At 50.3% G+C, this 3,225-nt stretch overlaps 1 protein-coding gene across 1 annotated transcript in view; it reads right to left on the reverse strand.

Moving 5' to 3' along the window:
• The window catches only part of AKAP8 (A-kinase anchoring protein 8), a 13,289-nt gene extending 10,064 nt beyond the window's left edge, over window positions 1–3,225 (reverse strand). The window contains 6 exon segments of the mRNA XM_023763305.1: window positions 891–937; window positions 1,188–1,317; window positions 2,029–2,375; window positions 2,378–2,526; window positions 2,971–3,068; window positions 3,070–3,225. Of these exon segments, the coding sequence (XP_023619073.1) occupies window positions 891–937; window positions 1,188–1,317; window positions 2,029–2,375; window positions 2,378–2,526; window positions 2,971–3,068; window positions 3,070–3,225 (927 nt within the window).

Raw genomic sequence — 3,225 nt, forward strand, 5'->3', positions numbered from 1 at the left:
TTTTTTATTAAAGACACTGACCTTTTTTCAGCTTTCTAAAGCTAAAGTACGGCCTCTGGCAATGTACACCTGCACAGCTCTGCACATGGGAATGCCAGGAGCCCATTCATAAATTGTATGTCAAGAAACCCTGATTTGTAGGATGCTACTTCCAGTGCTCTTTATTGGAAATGGGTTTTACCAAGTTTCCCAGCCATTTGTATTTACCAAAGGTTGTAAAAAATTAGGTGTGGATAAAAATGACCATCTAAGTGAAAATGGAAAGGGAGTCCATTTCTTAGGCATGAAGCCAAAGATTAAATTACCAATCAGCAAGTACACAGTGATTCCTAGACTCAAGACTGAAGCAAAACATGGGACAAGACCCTCAGAAAAGCTGAAAACTCACTCTACCCAACTTCTCCCATCTTCCGCCAACCGGCCTGACCATTAGAAGCATCTGTGCAAAGCCTTCATACACACAGATCTAGGGCCCTAGCCTAGAATTGGATCAGAATTTACAGTGAGTGGCAAAGGTTCACTCGCCAGGTCCTCATGCTAAGAGCCGACCTTAAACACCTGTCTACCACGACTGGTTGGAAGGAATGAGTGACATGGATGCAGCCCAGCACCAGCGTGAAGCTGCAAGTCTTCAGTACATGTTTGGAAGCCTCAACCTGCACAGCCACTGCACTTACCACGTGTGCAGCTAGGCACATTACTGTAAGGACACAGGAAAGGCTGGGAGGGGGGCAGGAGGGCTGGGAATTTTTTTCAGGAAGGCAAGGATTGTTTCAGGTGGAACACACTAGCTGCGAGTCTACCATAGCAGCAGTGCCTGTCTCTGTGAGGAAGAAGGAAGAAACCCTGCACTAGAGACAAAGGAGATTGACCAGTGAAGGTGGACTTACTCCCCTGAATTCTTCATCTCCTGACCGGAAGTCACCAGCTCCATCATCTACCAGACACAAAAGTAATTGGAAAAGTTAGCCCCTCAGCAGTGGCCCGGTTTTCACCCTCCCAAGCTCACTGTCCAGAGTGACGAAGCCTATCCTGACCACAGTGGGGACTGTGGGAGTTTGGGTGACACACAGCACCCTTGAGTTCCTGGGTGTCCACTGTACGGACAGGCAGGCAAGGCACTAAGCATGCAACGGACTCATCTTATACCCACTGAGAACTCACTGAATCCCACCCCCAGGGCGTACCATTTTCGGAAAAATCTCCTTCGCTGTCAGCCCGGGCCTGTTTGGCATCCGGCTCATCATAGATTTGCAACTGCTTCCGTTTCCTGCCCATGCCATCTGGGCCGCAGCGGTCAAACCCTCTCCACCTGGGCTACAGACACAAGCACATCCTGATGTACCACCTTCCCGGGCCATTAAGATACCCCAGGGCCGTGGTTGGCAAACTGCAGCTCACGAGCCACATGCGGCTCTTTGGCCCCTTGAGTGTGGCTCTTCCTAAGCCTTAGGAGTACCCTAATTAAGTTAATAACAATGTACCTACCTATATAGTTTAAGTTTAAAAAATTTGGCTCTCAAAAGAAATTTCAATCGTTGTACTATTGATATTTGGCTCTGTTGACTAATGAGTTTGCCGACCACTGCCCCAGGGGAATGAAGAATGAAGAGGGTATAAGATGAGAACAAAGATAGACAAGGTCTTTTCAGAAGGCAAAGAAAGACAACATAGCTTAACCCCCCACAACCATTATGCTGAAGTTAAAAAGCTAAACACAAAAGGACACATATTGTATTCATGTGTTATAACCAAAACAGCAAATCCATGCACAGAAAGGTGTTAGTGGTTGCCAGGGACTAGGGGAGAAAATATGGAGTGACTGCTAATGACAGAGTTTCTTTCTGGGTTGACGGAAATGTTCAAAAATTAGACGGTGGTGAAGGCTGCACAAGTCTATACATTTTTACTAAAAGTCAAATTATACACGTAAAAATGAGTGAATTCTACAATCTCTAAATTTTACCTCAATAAAGCTGTTTAAAAAGAAAAGCAAGGCAGGCAGGGTAGAACTTTGCAAGGGCTTACCCGATCCCTCATCCGGGTCTGTGACTGGCCACATCTGTAGGGCACGGAGTTGTCATAACCTCCAGCCCCCTGCATGCCCATCACTCCATAGTTGGGGGCCATGGACTGGGGGGCCATGGACTGGGAGAAGAGGGAAGGTGGGGGCCTGCTGGGAGAGGGGCCTCCCAGGCCCCGTCCACCCACGTAGTTCATTTCTGTCCAGGGAGCAGACAGTGGTTGGGAGGAGGCCGCTGATGTCATGAAGGGGTCAGTGCGCATAAAGGTGCCAGCGTTGCTCCGGTCCTGAAAGCGGCCCTGATCCCGGCCCCGCATGAAGCCATCGAGTGAGCGGGGCTCCCGGGCAGGTCCCGACAGTCACTGTACTGACTGCCAAAGCCACCATTGCGGTCAGGTCCCAGGTCAAAGTCATAGTTGTAGCTATAGCTGGGACGGTAGGGATTGTGCTCAGGCAGACAAGGCCTGGAGTCGTAGGAGTCAAATGACTGGAAGCGGAAGGAACTGCAAAGAAAGCACAACCATGACTACATGCTCTGTGTTCAATCTCTACACCTCCTGCAAAGCTGACCTCCCTACACTCAGAACAGGAAAGCAAACCAAACCACCACGTGCCCCTCCTAAATGCCTGGAGGCGAAACAGACCAATACTCCCCTCCAAACACTGATGAATGTGGGCACAAGCCATTGGCCACAAGAACAGGGAGGTTGTTAAGCTCCTGGTGCAAAAATCAGGAGTCTGGCATAGTTTAACCACAGCCATGCCCTAAACCCCGCCACTGAGGAAACCAGCAAGTCCAATTACAATGCCTCTATCCCAACAAAGGCCCAACTCATCTACCCATGCTCAGGAGGGACCGGGGAAGAGCATTCCTGGGAGAGCAGGTACCCACTCCCTCGAAAGCGTGATGTTTGGATCCCCAGGGAAGGGATCAGGTGTGTAATTACCTCTCCCGGTCCTGCATGCCCTCCCCACCGGTGCTGCTCCCACCCCTGCCTCCTTCCTTGGACATCATGTCTAGACGTTGGTTGATCTTGGCAATGAGGCGAGTCAGAATTGTCAGTGCATGGCTCTGGGCCATAAGAAGCCATATGTATGGCAGGGCCCCCAGGCGCCAGGCCATCACCAGCCTTGGTGGCTTCCCAGGAGGCTGGGCCGTAGCTGTAGTTGCTGCTGTGGTGACGCTGGTGTTCTGGGCACAT

The sequence above is a fragment of the Myotis lucifugus genome, unplaced genomic scaffold, assembly GCF_000147115.1.
Source record: "Myotis lucifugus unplaced genomic scaffold, Myoluc2.0 scaffold_280, whole genome shotgun sequence".
NCBI classification, from domain to species: domain Eukaryota; kingdom Metazoa; phylum Chordata; class Mammalia; order Chiroptera; family Vespertilionidae; genus Myotis; species Myotis lucifugus.